At 39.1% G+C, this 27,782-nt stretch overlaps 1 protein-coding gene across 2 annotated transcripts in view; it reads left to right on the plus strand.

Moving 5' to 3' along the window:
• The window catches only part of MAPK6 (mitogen-activated protein kinase 6), a 38,945-nt gene extending 23,562 nt beyond the window's left edge, over positions 1–15,383 (plus strand). For both annotated transcript variants that reach the window (XM_025883934.2, XM_025883935.2), the window contains exons 3-6: positions 45–189; positions 6,464–6,628; positions 10,952–11,153; positions 13,018–15,383. In XM_025883934.2, coding sequence (XP_025739719.1) covers positions 45–189; positions 6,464–6,628; positions 10,952–11,153; positions 13,018–14,119 — 1,614 coding nt within the window. In that variant the 3' untranslated portion in view covers positions 14,120–15,383. The remainder of the gene's footprint in view (positions 1–44; positions 190–6,463; positions 6,629–10,951; positions 11,154–13,017) is intronic.
• The last annotated feature ends 12,399 nt before the right edge of the window (positions 15,384–27,782 follow it).

Raw genomic sequence — 27,782 nt, forward strand, 5'->3', positions numbered from 1 at the left:
AGCTAAAGTAAAAAATTAAAAGTATGTTTTTCTTTCTTTTTCAGGGTCATCTTTCTGAAGGATTGGTTACTAAATGGTACAGGTCTCCACGTCTTTTACTTTCTCCAAATAATTATACTAAAGCCATTGATATGTGGGCTGCAGGCTGCATCTTTGCTGAAATGCTGACTGGTAAAACCCTCTTTGCAGGTTAGAAATTTTAAAATATATGGAAAAAAATTACTTCAAAGAAATAATTTTGCATGTATCTGTGAAGCAAGATGTATATAAGATTTAACACAATGTTGTCTGTGATATTAAAATGAAAGATAAAGTGTTCTTAATATTTAAAAATTTTTAAAAACGTATTAATATATTCACTGAATTGTTCACTCAACAAATTTAGTCAGAATTCTAGTGTTCTTTTGTATTTATCTTATTTCTTAAATATAATTTTGTATTTTGTAGATTCACACTGCTTGTTGGTAATCTGTGTTAAATGATACCTGAGTTGCATAATGCGGTCAGTGTTTGTCACTCCTAGTGAAAATTTTTAGCTGTCATTGAAAATGCAGTAATTCTTTGTCCCCTATCATTCATGTTGCCTGAACTGCTGTATTCTGTTGCTTGACTGCTGTGATCTTTCAGAAACAATAACAAGTAATTTTTTTTGCTGAGTTTGGTGCTATGAGGGAGTCCACGGAAGTGTGAGAGAGAGAATTTAATCAAGATGGGAAAGGATGAATAACCCATGAAAAACATCAGGTGTTGTAAAGCAAAGTATGAGTTTGTATAAAATTATTTAGTACAGATTATAAGTGCTACAAACTTAGAGTCTTCATCAGTGATGTCTGGAACAAAAGGCATAAAGAAGTCAAAAGATTTTTCACTACATAGGAATAGTGAAGAATTTTGGTGGGAGGAAGAGAGAGAAAAAAATGGTATTATATAAATGAGGGTATGAGCCTGAATCAGTGAGAAAAGTTGGATGAAAGAAATCATGTATGTGCATAAATTAGTGAGAGAATTTGGATGAAAGCAAGGTGTCAAATAATGAACACATTTATGACTAGTTAAAATAGGGCCAGAATACTTAGAAGGTAGGCAGAGGAATTTCCATTTGGAAAAGTAGGAAATAGTAGGGTACTGAGGATTTTTTAGTTAGAGAAGTGACATGATGGTAATTTAGGTCTTTTTCTCTATTTTGACATTACTGTTTTTCTCTCTAACCAATCTTAGAGTGGCCCTTCCACCACTTCCAGATTGTGCTAAAAGCAAAAGAAAGGGAATAGAGCAGGGTCTGCTTACAAAAGAAGGATTAAAAAAAGAAAGATAGGGGTGCATAGGAGAGCATTATTGAAGAAAGAAAGGATGGTATGCATAAATGCCCTTAAATTTTTTTTTTTAAGATTTTATTTATTTGACAGCGAGAGAGGGAACATAAGCAGGGGGAGTGGGAGAGGGAGAAGCAGGGAGCCTCACGCAGGGGCTCGATCCCAGGACCCTGGGATCATGACCTGAGTCGAAGGCAGATGCCTAATGCCTAACGACTGAGCCACCCAGGCGTCCTGCCCTTTGCTGATACTTCTTACACCACTCAGCTTACATAACATTAACCAATCTTTTGTAATTTTCCCCTTAAATTTATCTGAAATTTCTTCTGTGATGTGTGATTAGTGATTGAATTTCACTTTAGCAGACTCTGAGAAAATACCAGTGATTCCTGGAAACTAGTTAAGTGGATTGAATATCTTTCCTAGGAACAGTACTATAATTGGAGGTTATATTCCTGATATTCAGGTACCTTCCAACATATGTAAAATAATTATTGTATTACTTGTTGCTTCATGACCAACTACATCAAAACACCATGGCTTAAACAATTTATTATCTTGAAGTTTGTATGGGTCAGGAATTGGGAGGTGACTTAGCTAAGTGGTTCTAGCTCAGATTTGCTTAGTCAAGATGTTGATTGGGCCTACACTCATCTGAAGGCTTTACTGGGGCAGGAAGACCCACTTCTAGATAGATTTTTTTTTTTTAAGATTTTATTTATTTGACAGAGGGAGCGAGCAAGCACAAGCAGGGGCAGAGGGAGAAGTAGGCTCCCCTTCGAGCAGGGGGCCTGATGCGGGGCTCAATCCCAGAACTCTTGAGATCATGACCTGAGCCAAAAGCAGATGCTTAACTGACTGAGCCACCCAGGCACCTTCCCCTCACCCCCTTTTTTTTCATTTCTAGGTAGCTTAACTCACATGACTCTTAGCAGGAGGCCTCAGTTTATCACCATGCAGGCTTCTCTATAGGATTGCATGAGTGTCTTCACGATATTGTAGCTGGCTTCCCCCATAATGCTCTCCAAAAGAGAGCAAGGAGAAAGCTTTTGTATCTTTTAAAAAAAAAGTCCTATCAATATATAATTCACATGCCAGACAATTCACCCATTTAAAGTGTACAGTTGAGTATTTTTTCGTATATTCACAGGATTATATAACCATCTAATTTTAGAACATTTTTGTCCCCCCCCCCCGAGAAGATGCCCTGTAACCATTAGCAGTCACTTCCCATTTCTCCCTTCTAGCTGCTGGCAACCACTAATCTCCTTTGTGTCTCTATAGATTTGCCTGTTCTGGACATTTCATATAAATAAATCGTATAACTTGTAGCCTTATGACTGGCATCTTTCACTTAGCATATTTTGGAGATTTATCCATGTTATAACATGTGTCAACTCGTCATCTTTTTATGGCCAAATAATTCCACTCTGTGCCTATGTTATACTTTGTTTATCCATTCATCAGTTTATGGAAATTTGGGTTTTTTGTTCTTTTTGGTTATTAATTAATGATGCTACTATCTACATTTGTGTATAGTTTTTGCGTGGATGTGTATTTTCCATTCTGTTGGGTGTATATACACTTAAGAGTGGAATTACTGTGTCATAGAACTGTTTAACTTTTTGAAGAAATGCCAGACCATTTTCCAAAGTAGTTGTAACACTTTATATTCCCACCAGCACTGTATGAGGGTTCCAATTTCTCTACATTCTCACCAACAATTATTTAAAGTGTAGTCTGTCTTATAGTTGTCTTTTTAAATATGAAGTAGTATCTCATTGTGGTTTTGATTTGCATTTCCCTAATGACTAATAATGTAGAGCATTGGCAATTTGTCTATCTTTTTTGGAGAAATATTTATCCAGATCCATTGCCTATTTTTATTTTTATTTTTTTTCCATTGCCTATTTTAATATTGGGTTGTTTGTATTTTATAATTGAGGTAATAGGAGTTCTTTACATAGGGATACAAATCACTTATCAGATACATGATTTGAATGTATTTTCTTCCATTCAGTGGGTTAGCTTTTCACTTTCTTGTTGGTGTCTTTTGAATCACAGAAGGTTTTAATTCTGATGAAGTCCAATTTATCTGTTTTTTTGTCACTTATGCTTTTGATGTCATACCTATAAAATTATTGCCTGACCCCTAAGAACTTTATAGTTTTAGCTTTTAAATTAGGTCTGTGATCCATTTTGAGCTATTTTTGTGTGTGAGGTAGGGCTCCAACTTTATTCTTCTGCATGTGGATATCCAGTTATCCCAGCACCATTTGTTGAGAAGATTATTCTTTATCCATTGGATTGTTTTCAACTTTGCAAATGCAAAGGTACCTTTTTGTGACCTAGACTCAAAAGTGACACAGTCATTTCAGTTTTTATACATTAGAAGTGAGTCATCTAAATACACCTCACATTCAAGGGGAGGGGAATTGGATTCCACTTTTGAAGGGAAGAGGGCCAGAGAATTTGTGGACTTTTTTTTTTTTTTAAGTAGGGTCCACACCCAACTTGGGACTGGAACTCATGACCCTGAGATCAGGAGTCACATGCTGTACCAACTGAGCCAGCCGGGCACCCCACATTTATTTTATTTTTATTTATTTAAGGAGGTTCCATGCCCAGCGCCTGACATGGGGCTCGCACTCATGATCCCAAGATCAAGATTCACACGCTCTACTGGCTGAGCCAGCCAGGCACCCAAATTTGTGGACTTTTTTTTTTTTAAGATCTTATTTATTTATTTGAAAGAGAGAACACAAGCAGAGGGGAGAGGCAGAGGCAGAGGGAGAAGCAGGCTCCCCGCAGAGCAAGGAGCCCGAAGTGGGACTCAGTCCCAGGACCGTGGGATCATGATCTGAGCCAAAGGCAGACACTTAACCAGCTGAACCACCCAGGCATCCCTGTGGACATATTTTAATACTACCACCATAATGAATATTTTATCAGGAAAACTAAATTGTTTAAAATTGTTAGATCATGGGGTCATTTATTATGGGGTCATTTGAAATGGGGTCAAAACTTGACTGCTGTATTAATTATACAAAGGTACTTAGTGTATTTTTAAATGTTCATTCAGCATATTCAGAATTGTTCAAGTACAGCAATAAAAATAATTGGATTGAGAAACACATTTAAATAACATGATTTTGATCTTAGACCCATGTAAACTTTAAACAGTTAATGGGAATTGTTTGTGAAATGATTTGAAAGATCCAGTTTTAGTTCCCTTCTGCTTTACTGGTAGATTTGTGAACCAAAAGCAGCATGAGGGGGGTGCCTGGGTGGCTCAGTCGTTAAGCGTCTGCCTTCGGCTCAGGTCATGATCCCAGGGTCCTGGGATCGAGCCCCGCATCAGGCTCCCTGCTCCGCGGGAAGCCTGTTTCTCCCTCTCCCACTCCCTCTGCTTGTGTTCCCTCTCTTGCTGTGTCTCTCTCTGTCAGATAAATAAATAAATAAATAAAATCTTTGGGAAAAAAAACAAAACAGCATGAGGAAGAGCCTCTGTATTAGGTAGAGGTTCCAAAAGAACAGAGCAATAAAAGGTATGGACTAAGATGTCTAACAGCATCTCAAATTTAACCTGTCCAAAACTGAATGATATTTCTCCCTCATATTTCTTTTTCTGCTGTCTTCCTCATCTTGGTAAACCAGATCCACTTTTTAGTTGCTGAGGCAAAAATCTTGGCTTCATCCTACACTTCTGTCGGTACAGATTCTATGGGCTCTTCCTTTGAAATATATTCAGAATCTAACTGCTTGTTATTATCTCTGTCACTACCCGCCTCCCCACAGTTCAGTCAACCATTATGTTTTTCCTGGTCTAATGCAGGATTTAACTGCCTTTTCTGCTTTAATATTTGCTGTCTGTAGCCTAGTTACCACATAGCAGCCATAGGAGTTCTCTGAAAACATAAATCAGAACATGCCATTTTTCTGCTTGAAACTCTGTAATGTCTCCCTATCAAATTCAGGTTAAAGTAAACCCTTTGTGTTCTGGTACCATTTCATCATCTAATACTCGCTCCCCCCCGCCACCACCCACCCAGCCACTCTATTTCAGCTACACTTAACCTAATTGCTCTTTCTTAGACATACCAAGCCCACTCTTCTCTGAGCCTTTGCGCCTTTTCCCATCTTCCTGGAACTCCCTTCCTCCATATGAATGCATGATGTGTTCCCCAACTTCCTCAGTTTTCAGCTTCTCACTGAAGCCTTCCTTGGTCATCCAGTATTGATTAGCAATCCTACCCATAAAGTGCTCTTTATTCTCCCTGCTTACTCTGTTTTTCTTCATAGCATTTATCACCATTTGGCGTAAATGTTGACAGAATTATTGTCTGTCTTCTTCCACTAGATTGTAAGCTCCATGAAGGCAGGGACTTGCTCTCTTTTGCTTCACAGTTGTATTTTAAAGTGCCTTGCTTGTAGTAGGTACTCAAGAAAAATGTAGAGGTTGAATGAATTCTAGAAATCCGTAGAAAAGCAAACTGAATTTTTAGTCAGCGTTTAGCTTAAAGTTCCCCCTATTATTTCTTTAATAGTTGTCCTGAAATGCTACTTGAGCCTCACCCTTTTTTTTTTTTTTTACAAAAAACTTTTTGTAGTGTGAATCTAGTCCAACCCTCCATTTTACTGATGATGAAATGAAATCATTACCATGCTAAGTATTCCCAAAGGTGTAGCCAGTTAATCAGTAGTATAGGCAAGGCTAGAATCCATGTCCCTTGAATCCCAATTCATTGTTTTTTTCACTACTTTGTGATACCTTAATATAAGGCTAAACTTAAAGGGTCAGTTTCTTTTTTTTTGACATTGTCTCTTTCGTTTATTTTTTTTGTTTTTATTGTTATGTTAATCACCATACATTACATCATTAGTTCTTGATGAAAGGGTCAGTTTCTTATGGAAACAAAGCAGCCAAAGTAAATATGTCCATGAGCAGACACAGATACACTTTTCCCGTAGATTGATGATATTCAAAGCAAAAAAACCTGCTGGTTAAGAATTCAGTTAATCATTTTCCTCCCAGTGATCATTACAGTATTTAAGTTAGTTTCCTGTAGCTTTAGAATGTCTGTTGCCAAATAAGTAAATGTTGAGGAATGTGTTTATTTATATTGTATTTGATGTTTATTTAATCTCAGGTGCACATGAACTTGAACAGATGCAGCTGATTTTAGAATCTATTCCTGTTGTACATGAGGAAGATCGTCAGGAGCTTCTCAGCGTAATTCCAGTTTACATTAGAAATGACATGACTGAGCCACACAAACCTTTAACTCAGCTGCTTCCAGGAATTAGTCGAGAAGGTATTGTTACTCAAGAGTAACCATCCTGTAATGCGGTGGGTGGGTATGTGTGTGCACGCACACAGGCAGGATCTGTGTATCCCAAATAGTCTTTAGACACTATACGTTATCTAAAACTTCAACTCTCTCCCTTTTTTGGTCTGGCTCTTAGGCTGGGATCTGTATCTTTGTTACTCTGAATGATTTTTCAGGTTCCATAAAGTTCCATAAACTCTCCTGGTTCTAACTCCATCTACTTTTTCAGCTTACACCACTGATATTATCTACCATAGGCGAGCATCTAGAGTAACTGTCCCTCACTGAGCTAAAATGGAGTTTTGTGAGGGGTATATGATAAGTAAGTCTGGATATGAATGTGAATGTGATTGAGATATGAAAGAGTAAATTGAGTTGGGGAAAGCAAAGACTTCAGGGCAAGAAGGAGGTGGAAGAAAGAGCAAAACTCTGAGCAAGCACATAAGAGTTTGCAGATTCGTGTTAGGAATATTAGGTGCTAAATGTGAGAGTTTGTGCAAGCTTGAAAGGAATAGAAACTTAGACTCAAAACTTTTGATCACTAAAACAATTTCATGTCTCAGAGTGATATGTCATTAGGGTTTGTTGCTATGAATAATATACAAAAGTCTTTAACTCTTGTAGTAGTTACCTGTAATAAGATAATTTTTTTAAGATTTTATTTTTAAGTAATCTCTGTACCCAGTATGGGACTTGAACGTATGTGAAACCCTGAGATCAGGAGTTGCATGCTCTACCAACTGATCCAGCCAGGCACCCCAGGATAACATTTTTTTAAGGAAGAGAGTTAGAGATGAGAAACATCTTTCTTAAAAGTTGATTGTGTGTTACACCTTTAGGAATTATATTAAGATGCACCAATGTCAGGATTGTATAGTTCTTTATGAATCAACATGTTAGGGATATATATAGTTTTCTAAGCATCTTAAGGTTTGTCTGAATTACATATCCATTATTCATAACACCCACTCTGATCATCTGTGGTTCAGGTTATTGTGTATCAAAGTGTCTTAAAATTGCAAGTGTTTGTGGGTGACTGGGTGGCTTAGTCGGTTAAGTGTCTGACTCTTGATCTCACTTCAGGTCTTGATCTCAGGTTGGTCAAGCCCCCACGTTAGGCTCCATGGGTATGGAGCCTACTTAAAAAAAAACTAAAGTAGCGAGTGTTCTGAGAAATAGGCACTGGATGGCAAAATCATAATGACATTTTTTGTTTTCCTCAAATGTGTTTAAAACTCCTATAGTAAATGCCTGAGTAAAAAAGAAACAGCTGTATTTAATTTCAGCAGGTTTTGCAGGCTTCCTTTTCAGTAGCTCTACATTCCTAACTGGCCTTCAAGTCTGTCTTCACAATCAGATTCCAGTGCTGGTTATCTTTCTCCTGACCTTAGAGCCACTGTCATGACATCCTTGTTCATAACTGAACAGTAGTCACATAGCATTTGACTCTGCCTCAGAATCCTCTTTGGGAGCTCTTTAAAAATGCAGGCTATTAGGTCAGAATTCAGAAGTGGTGTGGGGAGCAGAGCATGTGTCTTATTTTTTTAGATTTATTTATTTGAGAGAGAGGGAGAGTGCGAGCGTGTGCACACGTGAGCGGGGGGGGGGGGCAGAGGGAAAGGGAGAAGCAGACTCCTCCTTGCTGAGCGTGGAGCCTGACACATGGGGCTTGATCCCATAACCCCAAGATCATGACCTGAGCCAAAATCAAGAGTCATATGCTCAAACCGACTAAGCCACCCAGGCACCCCACCTGTGTATTTTTAAAACCCTCTACAGGTGTGGCCCTGCTCAGCCAGGTTCAGGGAGAGGAATAACCTTGATTGCCTTTGGAGTCATTGTCACTGTTGCTATGTTTTATCAAAAGAGGTTAACTAGCAATGTACGACATTGCTGTTGAAGCATTTGCAGTCTAGCCAAATTTGAATCTTCTTTTCCCTACCCTAACTTTAGGGTTGGGATCATGTCTTAGCTGTGAACCAACTTGAATATTTGGCTGATGGCTGGAATTATTCATAATGGATTGAACGTATTTTTTTTTAAATATTTTATTTATTTATTCATGAGAGACAGAGAGAGAGAGGCAGAGGGAGAAGCAGGCTCCCAAGGAGCAGGGAGCCCAATGTGGGACTCGATCCCAGGACCCTGGGATCATGACCTGAGCCGAAGGCAGACGCTTAACCATCTGAGCCACCCAGGCGCCCGGATTGAACGTATATTTTTAATAATGGGTTAATTAACCATCAGGCAAAAGATCCTTGGTATTAGTAAGTGGCAGAGCTATGCTCACATATGAGTGCAATGCAGAGTTTTTAAAGTTCCCGAGACTAAAGATTTACTATGTAGATATGTTCCACACCAGTTTCTTGTTGATTAATATTGGAGTTTTACTTTTGGGCAGAGCATATTCTGAGGCAGTGGGGCTTAGTAAGAATAATACATGTTCTTTTCTCACATGTTCATGATCTTCAGAGGGAAAAAAACCAAACAAGATTAAGTATATATGAATTAACACATTAAGATGGTTAGGAACCCTAGTGGTCTTTCGTCTTTAGATGAAATAGCCTTTTTCATTTTCCTCCATACTTACCTCTCATCCTCCCTTTTGTTGTAGTTTACCATGTACTTCTGTATCTTAGCATACTTCAACACCACCATAGTAAATAGGTTTCCTTTAGAGCAGTGCTGTCCGATAGAACTTTCTGCAATTATGGAAATAGTCTACATATGCATATGGTGCTGCACTTGGGAGCTCAGCTTGGGGCTAGTTTCTTTCTTTCCTCTTCCTGCTGCCTACAGTTCCCAAATGGTAGGGATTTTAGAGTACATTCCTCTTTTGTAGTTGGGTATATATCTCCCTTCCCTCTGACAATGGTGATTTTACTGGGTCCTCCCTTTATAACTCTGTGCCTTAGAGTCTCTCTTGCCTTGAGACACAAGGGCTCTGGGCTAATTAAAATTAAGATGGACTCTTTTGCAAGAGAACCAAGAAGAGCTTGCTGTATTGTGAAAGGACTTCCTAGATGAGGGTCATATAGTGGAAGGGGGTAAGGAGAGGAGAGGAAGAGGCCCCAGCCCAGGGCCACCGAAGGGCGTGGGTAGCAATGAGTCTTAGGTTTCTTTAGTCGTTATTGGAACGACTTGAGGATTGAATAAGATAATGTATATGAAAGCACTTTGTGAAATATAAAAGGCTATAAAAAAACTCAGCTGTTGTTTACATTAATGAGAAATTGGGGAATTGAGAATAGCGTCCTTTCTAGAGTACCAGCTTCGTTTTGGAGAGGATGACTGTCTTTTCCTTGGAGACAGAGGTAGGGATAAGAGGATGTATGAACAGGCCATAGTGAAGAAGTAGGGATGAAGATAAATGTGAAGTGGGTTTAGATATGATAGAGATTAGAGCATAAAGAGATGGTGTGGAACATTGCTGAGCAACAGCAAAGGCCAAATTGCAGTTCTACAATATGAATTTGTAGTGAGCTCTGTGTGTGTGTGTGTGTGTGTGTGTGTGTGTGTGTGTGTGTGTGGTTTTTGCATTGAGCTATCATCAGTACTGTATGACTAGGAACAGGGAAAGTAGATGGGGGAAATGATTCACAGCTGAGGGTGGGTATACAAGCATGGGGTTGTATAAGGGCAACCTTCAGGCTGGTGACAGGTGTGGTTCAGGATGGGTTAGGAGCTTATGAGCTAAGTTAGTGGGAAGACTTGGGTGTGTGGTAGGTAACCCCTCCAAAGCCCTAAAGTGATCAAGTGCATTTGCATGTTATGTTGGAGTGTGATTGATGTGAAACAGATCAACAAATCAGTACAACAGCTAGCCGGTGAGATAAGGGAAGGAAAGGGGAAAGGATTTTTTATTAAGCACTAGACAATCTTTATTTCCATTTTATACATGAAGAACTGAAGTTCAGCAAGTTTAAGTAACCTGTCTGGCCCTTTACTGCTAGTAATTCATTTAAGCTAGTGAGTTTCAGAGCTGAGATTATGACCTATATAGTATTATGTTGAACCATATGAAATTGCTGTTATTTGACCATTTTTTACTGACAAAAATAGAAGTTTCATATGATTCAACTTAATATATTCTTTTTCTTTGTAACTGACCATAGTATGAGATTGGGGTACATTTCAAATATTTACTGTGTTTATTGAGTAAGTGTCTTTTCATTTTAATCTGTAAATCAGGTAAATTAGTTTTATTTGATAAATTAATTTACCTTTTAATTATATAACCTCTTTTTTCTCTTAATTGGTTGTTAGACCTCCAGTACAGTTAAGGTTTTTTATCCCTTTCTTTTGTAGCACTGGATTTCCTGGAACAAATTTTGACATTTAGCCCAATGGATCGGTTGACAGCAGAAGAAGCGCTTTCCCATCCTTACATGAGCATATATTCTTTTCCAATGGATGAGCCGATTTCAAGTCATCCTTTTCATATTGAAGATGAAGTTGATGATATTTTGCTTATGGATGAAACTCATAGTCATATTTATAACTGGGAAAGGTAAATTGATTCTAAGTTAGAAAAATACCATTTATTGTATTTTCAATAAACCATAATGCAGTGTAGGACAAGACAGTGTACGTGTCTTAAAAATTTAGTAATGGTCTCTTTGGGTTTCTGCTAAACTTATATCTTTGAAGAGACTTTATATAATTTAAATATTTAAGTTACTAGTTAGGATATACATAATTGGAAAATGAGAATTCTACTCTGAAACATTTTCAAAGCCATTAAGGCGTGTTTAGTTGTTAACAATTATAAGGTCCTTTAAACATGATGGTTGAAGGTTGGAAATCTGAACCATTTTAAACTATTGCTTTTAAAAATGTCACAAATTTTTTTTAAGATGTTGGATGACAAGACTGAACCTTATCCAAATAGGTATCTCCATAATGTCTCAAATTTTTACATAAAATCTCTTGTATCTTAGGATAGAAATTATTTTGATTCATGGTATATGCTATTCAAATCTGTTTTCCTAATGACACAAAATTAATCTTGGGCTGCTTGAACATAGGTTCAGTACAAGAGACTCTTCTATTTTGAATAGTATAAAATGTCAAAATGAATAACATTATACATTTTAGTTAAAGATTTTTTTTCCTCAGCTTTCTTTTAGGATTTCTAAATTCCAGGGGAAATTTAGATATAATTTTGCTTCAGAGTAGGATCATAGCATATAATAATGAATCAACATTATTTTTAAAGATTTTATTTATTTTAGAGCGAGCATGAGCGTGGGGAGCTGCAGAGAGGGAGGGAGAGTGAGAAAGAATCTTTCAAGCAGACTCTGTGCTGAGTGCACAGCCCCAAGGGGGGCTTGATCTCAAAACCCTGAGATCATGACCTGAGCTGAAACAAAAAGTCTGAAGGTCAACACACTGTGCCAGCCAGGCACCCCATGAATCAATATTATTTAAAATCTTTGGGTGATTTTGATATTTAGCCAGGTGTCAGAGTCACTAATGGCAATCTTAAAACTTTAGAGTTTCATATATTTCTGTGTTTAAAAGAACAATATTTAATAATTAAAGAAGTAGTTAATATTAAAATTTGTTTGTTTAGTCATTGCATTTTTTCCCTCCTACAATGTTGAGGTAGGTCTTTGTATGTTTACACATCTGGCAATGACCTTTTGGTCCACATGAACATTTCTACTGTCTACGTATAGTTCTTTCATACATACTCAAATGTCTTCCAGTCTCTTTTCTAGTCCCTCCTCCCCATCCCCCAACCGTGTGTGTGTGTGTGTGTGTGAGAGAGAGAGAGAGAGTCTGCCTCTACTTGGGCGTGGAACAGCCACCTTGCTGTGATGTGTTGATAAGAGGATACCACATTCAGTAGTGCATGTACATGGAGAGGTTTTTTTTATATTCATGATGAATTCCAGCAAGCCTTCCTCTGTTCTAGTCTGACTTGTTACCAAGAGAGTGAAAATCTGTAAGAGACCTGATTGAGATTAGAGATAGCTATTTTATGGCCACAAAGTATTTTTTCTCTGTATGAAACTGTTGGAATTGAACTGTAGACATGCCAGCCACTCTGATGTTTATCTGTAGTTGCCTTTGAAGGTGAATGAAAAATAGAACAGAGAAAAGACAGAATAAGTGTGAAATGGTATTTGGTCTTAAATTTAAGAATGGAGGACTCGGATTTTTACTGTAATTATAGTTTCATTGGTAATTACTAAAATGCCTCATATTACATTATGTAGTAACAGATCTTACCTATCCATTAAAATTATGAGTTATATTCCTATTGTCCCCGCATAGACCTAGCAGAGTGCTTTCACCTAAAAGGCACTCAGTGAATTTGAAAATGAAATTCTATACCTGGACTCACATTAATGCATTAATTTTTTCAGGTACCATGATTGTCAATTTTCAGAGCATGATTGGCCTATACATAACAACTTTGATATTGATGAAGTTCAGCTTGACCCAAGAGCTCTGTCCGATGTCACTGATGAAGAAGAAGTACAAGTTGATCCTCGAAAATATTTGGATGGAGATCGTGAAAAGTACTTGGAGGATCCTGCTTTTGATACCAATTACTCTACTGATCCTTGTTGGCAGTACCCAGATCATCATGAAAACAAATACTGTGATCTGGAGTGTAGCCATACTTGTAACTACAAAACAAGGTCATCATCATATTTAGATAACTTAGTTTGGAGAGAGAGTGAAGTTAACCATTATTATGAACCCAAGCTTATTATAGATCTTTCCAATTGGAAAGAACAAAGCAAAGAAAAGTCTGATAAGAAAGGCAAGTCAAAATGTGAAAGAAATGGATTGGTTAAAGCCCAGATAGCTCTAGAGGAAGCATCACAGCAACTGGCAGAAAAAGAAAGGGAAAAGAATCAGGGATTTGACTTTGATTCCTTTATCGCAGGAACTATTCAGCTTAGTTCACAACATGAGCCTACTGATGTTGTTGATAAATTAAATGACTTGAATAGCTCAGTGTCCCAACTAGAATTGAAAAGTTTGATATCTAAGTCAGTAAGCCGAGAAAAACAGGAGAAAGGAATGGCAAATTTGGCTCAATTAGAAGCTTTGTACCAATCTTCTTGGGATAGCCAGTTTATGGGTAGTGGGGAGGACTGTTTTCTCATAAATCAGTTCTGTTGTGAGGTAAGGAAGGATGAACAAATTGAGAAGGAAAACACTTACACCAGTTACTTGGACAAGTTCTTTAGCAGGAAAGAAGATACTGAAATGCTAGAAACTGAGCCAGTAGAGGATGGGAAGCTTGGGGAGAGAGGAAATGAGGAAGGATTTCTCAACAACAGTGGGGAGTTCCTCTTTAACAAGCAGCTTGAAGCCATAGGCATCCCGCAGTTTCACAGCCCAGTGGGGTCCCCACTTAAGTCAATACAGGCCACCTTAACACCTTCTGCTATGAAATCTTCCCCTCAGATTCCTCATAAGACATACAGCAGCATTCTGAAACATCTGAACTAAAACACTCAGCAGACATTTCTCTTTGTATTCTTCATGAAATGTGTTTTGTCTTTTTTATTATAGTGTTTCAGTCATTTTTTTACTTGAATCATATGGTGTCATTTAGAAAGGATTTTATTAGTTCTTGGTTTTTAAAATCCAGACTTTTTTTCTACATGTGAGATGGTTTTCATTTTAACTGGCATGTCGTTTGCACACAAAAATAAAGAATAGAGCAAAATAATGCAATGCAGGAGGCGACAAAAGAAATGCACTAAGACAAGTAAAAAACATTCTCTCATAGAACAATGATCTGTTTTACAGGAAACAAAAATCTTGCCTTGAAATTTACACAGTGAGACTGTACATAATTGCATGAGAATATCTATTTTTTTCCCAAAACATTTTTCATTCATGAGTATTTTCAAGTTTTTCATACTGTACACATTTCTTAAAACACATGATACCAGCAGCAACTGAAAATGAATGCCGATTTTGGTACACATGTGTTATCTACCTCAAGGTAACAAAAGTATGTGGCAAAACATAGACCACCCATAGTGCTTCACATACGCACTTCTATTTAGCCAGCGTTTATTGTAGTAAACTATTCTTAATAAGATTCATGCACCGTTTATAAATGTTCTGGTATGCATTCTTTATAGTGAAGTGTTACTACATCACATCTTATTTATTTTAGCAAATCAGTATATTTTCTGTATTTAATTATAAAAAGTTAACTTAGTTTTTGAAATTTATTTGCAAATACACTTTTTCCATTTGGCACTATGGTTTGTTGCCTACTTAGCTGAATATATAATGTCAGCTCATCCTAAGGCTGTCCACGTACTTAATTTACTTAAGTATTCATTTTAAGTAAAGCGCTCACTGTGTATAGGAATTTGTATTTTGGAGGTGCTTGATCTATCTACAAAGAAACATTAGGAATTACTTTATTATAAAATGCTCCTAGAAGTCTTAACTGTGTTTATTTTTAAAAAAAAAAAAACCTGTAATGTTAGACTTGTGTGCATGGAAGTAATTAAGGTACATCATTATTGTAGTTTAAAAGTTGTACACGATAAGACATTTTGTTTTTACTGTATGTTTTTACTGAATGATCTGTTCCCCATCCCAAGGCAAGCATGAATAAAATTAGGTTAAATGTAGCATGTGGCATTGCAGTCTCTTAGAATTTGTTTCATCTATTTTATTTTATTGAATACTGTCTGTATCTTTGGTTATCCTGTTCAAAGAAAAGGACAAATAAAACATGGCCAACGAATATGGCTCCCGTTGAACTCTTTAGGTAATGCAGATTACCTGCTAGAAAGAATAAAAATCACAAGCAAAACCTTTATCTAGTTCTACTCTCTTTGGCACCTTTAAATTGTGGCCATACTATCTATCTATCTATCTATTTATTTATTTATTTATTTATAAATGTTAACTTTTTTTTTAAGATTTTATTTATTTGAGAGAGAGAATGAGAGATAGCACGAGAGGGAAGAGGGTCAGAGGGAGAAGCAGACTCCCTGCTGAGCAGGGAGCCCGATGTGGGACTCGATCCTTGGACTCCAGGATCATGACCTGAGCCGAAGGCAGTCGCTTAACCAAACTGAGTCACCCAGGCGCCTCGTACTTTACTTTTTAGAGATTTTATTTAGGGGTGCCTGGGTGGCTCAGTTGTTAAGCGTCTGCCTTTGGCTCAGGTCATGATCCCAGGGTCCTGCGATCGAGCCCCACATCGGGCTCCCTGCTCCGCGGGAAGCCTGCTTCTCTCTCTCCCACTCCCCCTGCTTGTGTTCCTGCTCTTGCTGTCAAATAAAGATTTTATTTACTTATTTGACAGAGTGTGCAAGCACAGAGGGAGGTGCCAAGGGAGGTGGAGAGAGAATCTCAAGCAGACTCCGTGCTGAGTGCGGAGCTCAATGCGGGGCTCGATCTCACAACCCCAGGATCATGACCTGAGTCGAAATCAAGAGTCAGATGCTTAACTGACTAAGCCACCCAGGAGCCCCTAAATTGTGGCTGTACTTTAAACTATGTTAGGCTAAACAGCTTAAAAGAAAAAGGTTCTTGGTCTTCACACAGAAACCTCTTGTTGACTTACCTTCACACATTAATATGGAATAAAGCTTTATATATTTCAAAACTATCAGATGTATGTGCAGGCTTTGTAGGACGCAGGCAGAGGAACCTCCTTTAAATGTATTTGCTCTACAGTACATGATACTTCCTTTGGTCAAGAACTCATCTGTTTACCTATCCAAACATAAAACCCTTTTTCCTTTACCCTCACTTCTGTTTGTCTTCCATCGTTGTTTTATACAAAGCCAGTTCTATTAATATCCAGAATTCTGCCTTCCCAGTGACCTATTCACTGATTTTATTTGGTTTCACAGACCTTTAAAAAATACAAATATTTTCCGGATGAGTATCAGTCACACGTGAATTTAAATATATATTCCAGTTATCTTAAAAGAGCAAGCTCTTACTTAGAATGAACACTTTCAGGTTTTCACCATTGGATATGATGTTAAGCTAAGGATTTTCATATATGGCCTTTATTATTTTGAAGTGATGGCCTTCTGTTCCTACTTTTGAGTGTTTTTTATTCATGAAAAGGTGTTGAATTTTGTGACATGCTTTTATGGCATCTATTGAGGTGATCGTGTGGTTTTTGTCCTTAATGTGGTGAATTACATCGATTGATATATGTTGAACCATTCTTGTATTCCAGGAATCCCGCTTGGTTCTGATCGTGTAATCCTTTAATGTGCTGTTGGATATGGTTTGCTTAGTGTTCGGGTTTTTTTTGTTTTTTTTTTTTAAGGGTTTTTGTATCAGTACTCATCAGGGATTTTGATCTGTAGTTTTCTTGTAACACCTTTGTCTAATTTTGGTATCAGGATAGTGCTGGCTTCATAGGATGACTTTGGAAGTACTCCCTCAGTTTTTTGGAAGAGTTTGAGAAGAATTGTTAATTGTTTAACTGGTAGACTTCTCTAGTGAGGCCATCTGGTCTGGGGCTTTTCTTTGTTGGGAGATTTTTTATTATTGATTCAGTCTCCTTACTAGTTGACAGGTCTGTTCAGATTTTTAACTTCTTTACAATTCACTCTTGGTAGGTTGCATGTTTCCAGAAATTTATCCATTTCTTCTAGGTTATTTAGTTTGTTGGCATATAATTGTTCGTTATAGCCTCTTATGATTCCTTTTTATTTCTGTATCAGTTGTAATGTGTCCTCTTTTCACATCTGATTTATGTTCAGTCTTTTCTCCTATTTCTTAGTGTAGCTGATGGTTTGTTGATTTGATCTATTCTCTGTTTCATTTCTCTAATTTTTATTATCTCCTTCTGACAACTTGGGTTTAATTGGTCCTTTTTCTAGTTCCTTGAGGTGATTTGAGATCTTTTTTTTAAGTAGACTTATTTTTTTTTTAGAGCAGTTTTAGGTTCACAGCAAAATTAAGCACAATGTACAAAGATTTTTGATATGCCTGCTCCCCCCGCATGCACAGCCCCCTGCATTACCTAGTTCTCTTATCAGAGTGGTAACATGTTAAAATTGATGAATCTAGATTGACACATCTTTATCACCCAAAGTCCATAGTTCACATTAGGGTCTAGTCTTGGTGTTGTACACAGTGTACATTTAGACAAGGATAATGACATGAATCTACCCTTTTAGTATCCTACAGAGTAGTTTCACCTCCCTAAAAACCCTCTGGACTCTGCCTACCCGTCCCACCCTCTTCCCTTAACCCCAGGCAGCCATTGGTCATTTATTCTCCATACTCATGCCTTTTCCAGAATGTCATATGTTTGGGATCATAGAGTATGCAGCCTTTTCCAACTGGCTTCTTTCACTTAGTCCTGTGCATCAGTTTGCTTGATTGTGTTTCATAAGTCCCTTGGACTTTTTTCACTTTTCGTTCTTTTTTACGTACTTCTGACTTGGTAACTAAATGAACAGCCTTTGAGTTCACAGATTCTTCTGCTTGATTGAGTCTGATGTTGATATCCTCTAGTGAATTTTTAAGTTCAGTTTTTGTATTCTTCAGCTCCAGAATTGCTATTTTTTTAATATACAGTTTTGATATCTTTGTTATTTTGTTCACACATTGTTTTTTTGATTTTGTGAAGTTATCTGTGTTCTCTTGTAGCACATTAAGCTTAAGATGATGATTTTGAATTCTTTATCAGGTAATTCATGGATTTCCATTTCTTTTTGGTCACTTTATGGAGATTTATTTTGGTTTCTTTGATTGGGCCATGTTTCCCTGTTTATGTACCTTGTTATTTTTTAATGTGATTTTTGCATTTGAGAAAATAGCCACCTCTGCCTATCTTTATAGACTGGTTTTGTACTGGGGTAGATCTTCTTCACCAGTCATCCCAGCTAGAGTTTCTGGGGGCATCTCAAACTTTCCATGGGAATGTGTCATCTCTGTACTTTTTGTGTGTAATCCAGCCCCCTCCTCACCCCAGGTTTGACAGTTCTTTTTCAGGAGGTTGTAGTCTCTTGCTCTGTTGGGGGTCTGAGGTATTGTAGGTTCTCTGGCGCTGCAACAACCCACAAGCTTTCTCATGCTCTCGGTGGCCCCCAGGTATCCAAAGCATCCTGCTGTGAGTCAGGCTAGACTGAAGCCAGTCTCTTGGGGAGACCCCCCCCCCCGCAAACCTGGAACACTGGATGATTGTTCTGTTCTTCTCATTCCCTTCCAAGGGAGAAGCTGTGAGGTAGGCTTTTCTTCCCAATCATGAGCTGTGCTGGCATAGGGGAGGGACTGACATTGTGGAAATGAAAGATCTTTTCTTACCCATTTCAGTGCTCCTGTTCTTGGCTTTGAGATTGTCTCGGAAATTGTGACTTCCTAACTGGAGTTTTCATAAAGGAGACCATATGAGGTCTTTTTGGACCACGTATTGTTAAGTCAGTGTTTCTGTGGGATGTTGAGTTCTGGGGCTTACTATTCTGCCATCTTATGTTCAAAAATAATTTACTTTTTAAATGGCTTATTTTGAATTAGAGGAATGTTCTAGCTGTTGTGCAGCTTTTTGACTTTGGGGGATGATCTGTATCATTAGGTTTGTCTGATGGTGGGACATTTCAACTTGTAGACCTATTTATTAAGCTTCGATATTAGGCTTAATTTGGAGCCAGTAGACCTCCCCACCTTCCCACTCCCACACTTTTTTGATGTTTCTTTAAATGCAATTTCAAGTATATAGAAAAAGTATGGAATTTAAAAAGAACATACATACATCACTTGCTTTGTTAGCTCATCTTGTTGATTTGCATCAGATAAACACCTATAGATATAATTGAATCCCTCTGTTTAACCCTCCCACATTTTCCTACATCTCAGAGGTAGACACTTCGGGGAACTTTTTTTAAGATTTTTTAAAAAATTTATTAGCAAGCATGAGGGAGAGGCAGAGGGAGAAACAGACACCCCGCTGAGCAGGGAGCCCCATGCAGGGCTTGATCCCATGACCCTGGGATCATGACCTGAGCTGAAAGCAGACACTTAACCCACTGAGCCATCCAGACGCCCTTCACTTTGCTCAATTTTATTCTCATGCAGTTTTACACTTTGACTATGCCTGATTTTACAAACAATATTTTGCATGTTTTAAAATTCCATGTGGCATATTGTTCATATCTTTGACTTACATTTTCCACTCAACATGCCTATGAAATTTAACTATGTTGATACAATGTAGTTCTAATTTGATTTTCACTGCTGTGTTGCAATGTTTTTATCCACTTAATCATTTTTATTCACATTTTATTCAAAATGACATTTGTTTTCCAAATTTTGCTCCTGTAAACATATTTGCAGTAGGATTTTTTTAAAGATCTTATTTATTTTTGACAGAGAGTACAAGCAGGGGGAGCAGCAGAGGGAGAGGGAGAAGCAAGCTCCCTGCTGAGCAGGGAGCCCGGTGCGAGACTCGATCCCAGGACCCTGAGATCATGACCTGAGCCAAAGGCAGACACTTAAGACTAAACCACCCAGGCGCCCCTACAGTGAGGATTTTTGTGAACCATGTCTAAGAGTGTCTTCAGGGTATAGATCTAGTTGCTGGGTCCCAGAGAATGCCTATCTTCAAATCTGTGAGATGCCATATTGCTGTCCAAAACGATTGTACTGATTTGCACTGCTTTTAGCTGTATACGAGGCTTCTTATTCATCCACACCCTCCCACACAGGAAACCAAGTCTTTGCCATTCAATTAATCCTAGCAGGCCTGCTGTGTCTAGTTTACTTTAGCTGCAATAGGAATTGAACTTTCTAATTCCAAACAACTGCATGACAGCCATGGTTACTACACCTTAGGGATCTTTACACAGCCACTTTGATTATGATGTGTAAGTCTTGTTTCTTATTTCCCACTGCAGTCGTTGTAGTTGGGAACAGGCGATTTAAACCTTAAAGGCCAATTATATGATTGACACTGAGACCTATATCCAAGGAGTCAAAGTAGAGCATCAAGTGGTATTTTCAAAATAAAATTCAGCATGGTATCACTTTTGCTTCTAGGTTAAAATAGTGCGGGTTTTGCCCAGTATTGCTCCTTAAAGAATTCTTGTTTTACTTAAACATACTGTTTTCTGTCAGATGCTGTGTACTTGATAGCATGTTTAATTTGACTGAATTGCTCACCTCCTAACATCAGCCTTTTCAGTTCCTGTTTACTGTTGAATTCCAAAGTAATAGAGGCTCTACCCTAAATGAGTTTATCATCTATCTAATATTAGTTGTGGTTTTACCCTCTGCCTGTTCCTATTAAAACTGCTTATCATTCAGGTCTAGTATCTTACATTAAAATCTCCAGGATAGAGAAGAAAAAGGACAGACTGGGAGCTGGGAGGTCTGAGTCCTGAATCCATTTCACCACTGACTCACTCTTTGTCACTTGGGTGTCACTTATCTCTATGGGCCTAAGCTTCTTATTAACTAAAGCAAATTGCTGAGCCTAACAATATCATCCACCTGGGACAACTTCTGAACAGGACACTGCCTTCTCAAATTTTAACCCAGTGTAATAGCCACAATGATTACTTGGTACTGGTATATACTGCTTATAAGTCTTATTTCCATAATAGCTACATTGGACTGGGCATGTTAATCTTTTTTAAAGTAGGTTGAGAATGAAATTTTGTGTTTGCTGCACCCTTACCATTTGGTGGCGGGAAAGAATCAAAAGTATTGGAACACCAAGATTGTTTACCTTTGAAAGAGCAGTGTGAATTCACCCAGCTCTTTCCTCATACTGCCTGAAGGGGTCTCTTTATATAAGCCAGGTGAAGGGGAGCCTGGGTGGCTCAGTCGGTTAAGTGTCTGCCTTCGGCTCAGGTCATGATCTCAGGGTCCTGGATTGAGCCCCGCGTCAGGCTCCATGCTGAGCGGGGTGTCTCCTCCCCCCTCTCCCCCTGCTCATGCTCTCTATCTCAAATAAATAAAATCTAAAATGAATAAATAAATAAGCCAGGTGAAGAGAGGGACCTTTGTGAGCTCTTCCAATTATTGGTATATAACAAGTATCTTACAGAAGAGAGGGATGTTTTATTACCCATGTTGGAGCACTATCTCAATTCCAACGTAGAGGTCTAACAATCAAATTCCATTGGATTTGCATGTTTATCTTTGATGCCTTGGGATAATGCAATGGTGGTGTTAACAAATCTAGCTACACAGAATACTCCCCTTCTGTTGCAACCATCAGCATCTGCGATGCCTTGCCTCACTCTTGGTGCTGCTGCAGTAGGGTGAGGGGTGTGGTGTGCCAGATCCTGGGCTCCTGGTTCAAACTCCTGCCCAAAGCTGTTTCATCACGCCCAGAGTAAACCACAAACTTGGATCCATATTTGTCTGTATACTTGGACTCTGCCTCCACCTGAGCTTACCACTCGCACACCAACCTAACTTGAATCTCTGAGATGGCTTCCACTGCCAAGTGAGACATTGAACCTTGTGGTATTGCATAGTCTTTAAGCACACATGCTTCAGAATCAGATCCAAACTAGCTTAAAACTGTGTTCTGCTTACCAGCCTTGTACAGATTATTCATTCTCTTAACTTTCCTCATTTGTAAAATAGGGCTAATGACACCTAATTCATGGGGCTGTTGTAACGATCAAATGAGACACTGTACACAAAGCCTATTAGCCTGATTCCTGGTATTTTATAAATTATCACTACTCTTATCCTCTTTGAAGTATTGCCACAGTCTCCCAAATTGGACTGAAACTCTGACCATGACTTTGCTTTCAGTATTGCATCTCTGTGTCTAAGTGTCTTAACTTCTGGCCTTGACCTACGATGGCTTTCTGTTCTAGCCATCGTGCTCACCAGCTCTGCCCGGCTCCTGGCTCTAATTTTTGGTCCTTCCTCCAGCCCATATGCTTACCTAAAGTATTTCAGCATAGACAGCTCTCAGATCTGTAAAGACTTCATTGCTTCCCCACCCGCCACCCCAACCCCAAACAAGCATCTTCATTTGGGAGCCAAAAGCCTGGGACTCACCTTGTACTCCTTGCTCTGAAAACCCATACCCAATCTTCTCAGTGGATCCTGTGGCAATATGCAGAATCTGACCACTTCTCGCCATCTCCACACTGCCACGTGGTCTAACCCACCATCGTGTGTGTGCTGGACTCCTTTAGTTAAAATCGGAATGACTTCCTCAGAGTAAACGTTAAAGTTTTTATTGAGGCCTATAGGACATCCCTCCTCTTCACTGAGCTCACATGGCTCCAGCCAGCAGTGTGGCTCCCGTCTCAGGGTATTTACTAGCTCTTCCCTCTGCCTGGAAAGTTCTTGGCCCAAAGAGCTGCATCACTTTCTCCCTCCCTTCTGAGAAGTCTGTGTTCAAACGTCACCTTATCACAGACGCTGTGCCTGACTAGGATATGTGTATATAAAGTCACATCCATCCATCACCCCTACACACCTACCATGCTTCACTTTTCTTTCCATCACATACATGGACATATTATGTCCTTATTTTATATCGTCCCTCTCCATCCACCTGGAATATAAGCTCCTTGAGGTCGGGACTTCATCCCCTTTGTTCACTGCTGTACCCTCAGCCCCCAGCGTAGTGCTCAGCACACAGTAGGCACCCAGTATTTGTCGAATGAAGGCATGAAAGAAACTAATGATAACTACTGTTTTTTACATTCCTTTTGGATTGATGGGGCTCAGGAACAGTGTGGCTCTATTGATAGTTCTGGGTTTTGCCTATTCGTTCTGAGTTTTAGTATTCATGGTTCTCCAACTTTCTCTAATTTGCAGGGGGCAGTCTATAAATTTTGGATTCCTTAGGTATGGACTCTCCCAAACCAGCAAGCTCTAAGTTGCAGTCCCAAGAGCAGTCAGAAATTCTCACAAAATGTAGTCTGGTTTGGCAGGTTTATTATCCTGAATTGTGCTGTCAAATGTGGGTGCAGTTTAGGATAATGGCTGTATTGCTCCTGACTCAGCTGATGTCCTGTTTTCCTGTTCTCTTTGTTGGAATGACTATACCTGCCCGGGTTGCACAATATGTTCATGACCTAGTTAAGAGTGCAAGGTAATTTGTTTCTTAACTGCCTCCGTACTGTTCCTATTGATTGTAACCCTGCTAAATGAGCCAGGCCTAGATTATATGTCAGTTAAGGATCTGTGGCAACAGAAACCTCATGCTAGCCTTTGAAAAAAAGGGGAAATTTATCAGGATTCAGGGGTGACTCTGGGAGCCCAAGAACTGGGCCTCAGGAAGAACCAGCATCAGGCCACAGGGCACCAGCAGCGCAAAGAGGGTGGGGCTGTCTCTCAGCTCTTCCTCATTCTTGACCAACTGGGCTTCCTCGTCCCCTCGTCCAAAGATGGCGGTCCATAACTCGCAATTTGAATGTAACTGTTCTGGCTACACGGAATTCTGCCTGGCGGTCCATCCCTCTGTTCTCTCCCCCAGTTCAGAGTTTCTCTGGAAGAAAACTGCGTTGGCCCACCCCTAGTCCAGTCAACGATGGGCAGGTGGTAGGGTGGTGTTGAGGAAACACTACCGCTAGCCTCAACTCTTATTGATGGAGAATGGGAGGCAGGGAGGAGAGTCATATTTAGCCGGCTGTCCCCAAATGTCCCTGCAACACATAGTAGTAAACTCTTCTTATTTTGAAGCCACCTCTGGACCACTCTGAAGGATGCTGTTTCTCCAACCGGACCCACTGGGGTCCTCCAGCTTATCTCTTGTGAGTTTGTCAAGACAGTCTATAGTTTTATCAGTCACAATTCTTTGACTTGTCTATAGTGGTTCCTGATTTTTATTTTTTAAATTTTTTTTAATAAAGAGAGAATGAGAGACAGAGAACATGAGAGGGAAGAGGGTCAGAGGGAGAAGCAGACCTCCTGCTGAGCAGGTTCCTGATTTTTAGAGCATACTTCTATAGTTTGTGGGAATTTCCTAACAACTGTATGAGGCCAAGTAGAGCAGATGTTATTATCCCCATCTGCAAGTGAAGGAAACATAAAGAGAGATATTAAGTAATTTGCCCCTATTTGGGCAGTGGTAGCATAGGGACCAGAATGTTTACCAAATTGCCTTCCAAGGGGCTGCACCAATTTTCACTCACCGTGAAATTTCTCCATATGAATGCCCCTTTCCTCTCATTCTGGCCCGTGCTGCATATGACTGGGGGAGTTCATCATTTTTGTAATGATTTTACTTTTTTTTTTATTTTTTTAAAGATTTATTTTAGTAATCTCTACACCCAACATGGGTGGGGCTTGAACTCACAACCCTGAGATCAAGAGTTGCATGCTCTGCTGACGAAGGCAGCCAGGCGCCCCTTTCATAATGATTTTATTTATTTATTTATTTACTTATTTACTTATTTACTTTTTAAAGATTTTATTTATTTGACAGAGAGAAAGAGACAGCGAGAGGGGGAACATAAGCAGGGAGAGTGACAGAGGGAGAAGCAGGCTTCCCGCAGAGCAGGGAGCCCAACGCAGGGCTCGATCCCAGGACCCTGGGATCATGACCTGAGCCGAAGGCAGACGCCTAATGACTGAACCACCCAGGTGCCCCCATTCTTTTTTTTTTTTAAAGACCATTCTTTTTTTTTTTTCTATACAATGGCATTTTATTCACTAATAAAATAGAATGAAGTCCTGATACATGGTACAATATGGAGGAACTTTTTTTTAAATTTAATTTTATTATGTTATGTTAATCACCATACATTACATCGTTAGGTTTTGATGTAGTGTTCCATGATTCATTGTTTGTGCATAACACCCAGTGCTCCATTCAGTACGTGCTCTCTTTAATACCCATCACTGGGCTAACCCATCCCCCCACCCCCTCCCCTCTAGAACCCTCAGTTTGTTTCTCAGAGTCCATTGTCTCTCATGGTTCGTCTCCCCCTCCGACTTCCCCCCTTCATTTTTGCCTTCCTATTATTTTCTTCTTCTTCTTCTTTTAACATATAATGTATTATTTGTTTCAGGGGTACAGGTCTGTGATTCAACAGTCTTACACAATTCACAGCGCTCACCATAGCACATACCCTCCCCAATGTCTACCACCCAGCCACCCCATCCCTCCCACCCCCCACCACTCCAGCAACCCTCAGTTTGTTTCCTGAGATTAAGAATTCCTCATATCAGTGAGATCATATGATACAGGTCTTTCTGATTGACTTATTTCGCTTAGCATAATACCCTCTAGTTCCATCCATGTTGTTGCAAATGGCAAGATTTCTTTTTTTGATGGCTGCATAATATTCCATTGTGTGTGTGTGTGTGTGTGTGTGTGTGTGTGTGTGTGTGTGTGTGTGTGTATCACATCTTCTTTATCCATTCACCTGTTGATGGACATCTTGGCTCTTTCCATAGTTTGGCTATTGTGAACATTGCTGCTATAAACACGGGTGCATGTACCCCTTCGGATCCCTACATTTGTATCTTTGGGGTAAATACCCAGTAGTGCAATTTTTGGGTCGTAGGGTAGCTCTATTTTTAACTGTTTGAGGAACCTCCATACTGTTTTCCAGAGTGGCTGCACCAGCTTTCATTCCCACCAACAGTGTAGGAGGGTTCCCCTTTCTCCACATCCCCGCCAACATCTGTCGTTCCCTGACTTGTTAATTTTAGCCATTCTGACTGGTGTGGGGTGGTATCTCATTGAGGTTTTGATTTGGATTTCCCTGATGGGGGTGATGTTGAGCGCTTTTTCATGTGTCTGTTGGCCATTTGGATGTCTTCTTTGGAAAAATGTCTGTTCATGTCTTTTGCCCATTTCTTGATTGGATTATTTGTTCTTTGGGTGTTGAGTTTGATAAGTTCTTTATAGATTTTGGATACTAGCCTTATATCTGATATGTCATTTGCAAATATCTTCTCCCATTCTGTCGGTTGTCTTTTGGTTTTGTTGACTGTTTCCTTTGCTGTGCAAAAGTTTTTATCTTGATTAAGTCCCGATAGTTCATTTTTGCCCTTGCTTCCCTTGCCTTTGGCAATGTGTCTAGGAAGAAGTTGCTGCGGCTGAGGTCGAAGAGGTTGCTGCCTGTGTTCTCCTCTAGGATTTTGATGGGCTCCTGTCTCACATTTAGGTAAAGACCATTCTTTAAATATACATGTTGCAAAAGTCCTTCATGATTTATATTTAAAATGTATAGTGTCTTTTTCATTGAAGATTGTTTATTTCAATGTACTCAATCTATTAATATTGTCCTTTATATATTCTGAGTTCTGTATCATACTTAGAATGGCCTTCCTCAAACCAAGATTATTGAACCGGTCTCTGTTTTATTTTTAAGGCTTATTTTACATTTATATATTTAATCCACCTCAGATTTATTTGTTCTGCAGTTTAATTGATATAATTTATATAGCATACAATTTACCCTTTTTAAAAAGTATAATGAAGTGCTTTTTTTTAAGATTTTATTTGAGAGAGAGAGCACATGAGAGGGGGGAGGGTCAGAGGGAGAAGCAGGCTCCCCGCCAAACAGGGAGCCCGATGAGGGACTCGATCCTGGGACTCTAGGATCACGACCTAAGCCGAAGGCAGTCGCTTAACCAACTGAGCCGCCCAGGTGCCCCTAATGAAGTGCTTTTTACTATATTCACAGGCTTGTGCAACCATCACCACACTCTAATTCCAGAACATTCTCATTTACCCTAAAGAATGCCAGTCCCTGTTAGCAGTCACTCCCCAATCTCCACCCCTTCTCCATTCCCCTGCAAACACTAATCTATGCCTGTTTCTCTAGATTTTGCCTATTCTGGACAATTTCATATAATGGATTCATAAGATAGGTGGTCTTTTGCGAATGACTTCTTCATTTAGCATAATGTTTGTTATATTTCATTTAGCAACATGTTTTAACATGGTGTAACATGTTGAGTACCTCATTTCCTTCTTTTGCCGAATAATAAGATATACCACAATTTGTTTACCCATTGATCACTTGGTAGACATTTGGTTTGTTTTCACTTTTGAATGATGCTGCCCACTGTTTTTGTGTGGAAGTATGTTTTCAAGTCTCTTGGATACATATAGAGGAGTAGAACTGCTGGATGACATGGTAACTTGTTTCACTTTTTGAGGAATTGCTAAATTCTTTTCCACAGTGGCTGCACCATTTTACATTACCACCAACAATGTATGATGGTTTCA

This window comes from Callorhinus ursinus, unplaced genomic scaffold, assembly GCF_003265705.2.
Source record: "Callorhinus ursinus isolate GAN/ISIS: 27379988/994484 unplaced genomic scaffold, GSC_fseal_2.0 scaffold25, whole genome shotgun sequence".
Taxonomy (NCBI): domain Eukaryota; kingdom Metazoa; phylum Chordata; class Mammalia; order Carnivora; family Otariidae; genus Callorhinus; species Callorhinus ursinus.